This window comes from Merops nubicus, unplaced genomic scaffold (assembly GCF_000691845.1).
Source record: "Merops nubicus isolate BGI_N331 unplaced genomic scaffold, ASM69184v1 scaffold51137, whole genome shotgun sequence".
In the NCBI taxonomy this organism is placed as follows: Eukaryota; Metazoa; Chordata; class Aves; order Coraciiformes; family Meropidae; genus Merops; species Merops nubicus.
The window spans coordinates 1-400 of record NW_008620613.1 but is presented as its reverse complement, the minus strand read 5'-3'; the positions used below and the strand labels follow the sequence as shown (position 1 = coordinate 400).

Below are 400 nucleotides of genomic sequence, written 5' to 3'. Positions count from 1 at the left end.
ACCCGGCGCCCCGGAGAAAGCCCCGGGCGGCATGCCGGCCCCTGCGAGGGGCGGGGTCGACATCTCTTGCTGTTGACCAGTCCCACTGGGCCCAGCTGCACAAAGAAGTTAAGACAAAACGATTAACTTCTTCTTGTTTGAGTCTATCTTCATGAAGTTCTGTGCGGTGGCTGCACCATTCCTGTTCCCAATGCGCGGTCCTACGTAAGACAAAAGTTTTAACTGACAGAAGACGGCTCAGAGCAGGACCCTTCGGACACCGCTCCTTCATCCACTACAGCGTTGCTGGGCAGCGGAACCGCGAGTGCTCCGCTCAGAGCCGCCACCAGGAGGGTTCTGGCCCGAATCTGTCACAATGGGACAGGAAAGGGTCTCTGCCCAGCTCTGACCAGTTAAAATC

At 57.5% G+C, this 400-nt stretch overlaps 1 protein-coding gene across 1 annotated transcript in view; it reads right to left on the bottom strand.

The window, feature by feature from the left end:
* MED30 (mediator complex subunit 30) overlaps positions 1 to 63 on the bottom strand; it is a gene marked incomplete at its 3' end in the record, with an annotated part of 1,355 nt that extends 1,292 nt beyond the window's left edge. Inside the window, exon 1 of the mRNA XM_008944153.1 lies at positions 11 to 63. Coding sequence (XP_008942401.1) covers positions 11 to 63 — 53 coding nt within the window. The remainder of the gene's footprint in view (positions 1 to 10) is intronic.
* Between the last annotated feature and the right edge of the window lie 337 nt (positions 64 to 400).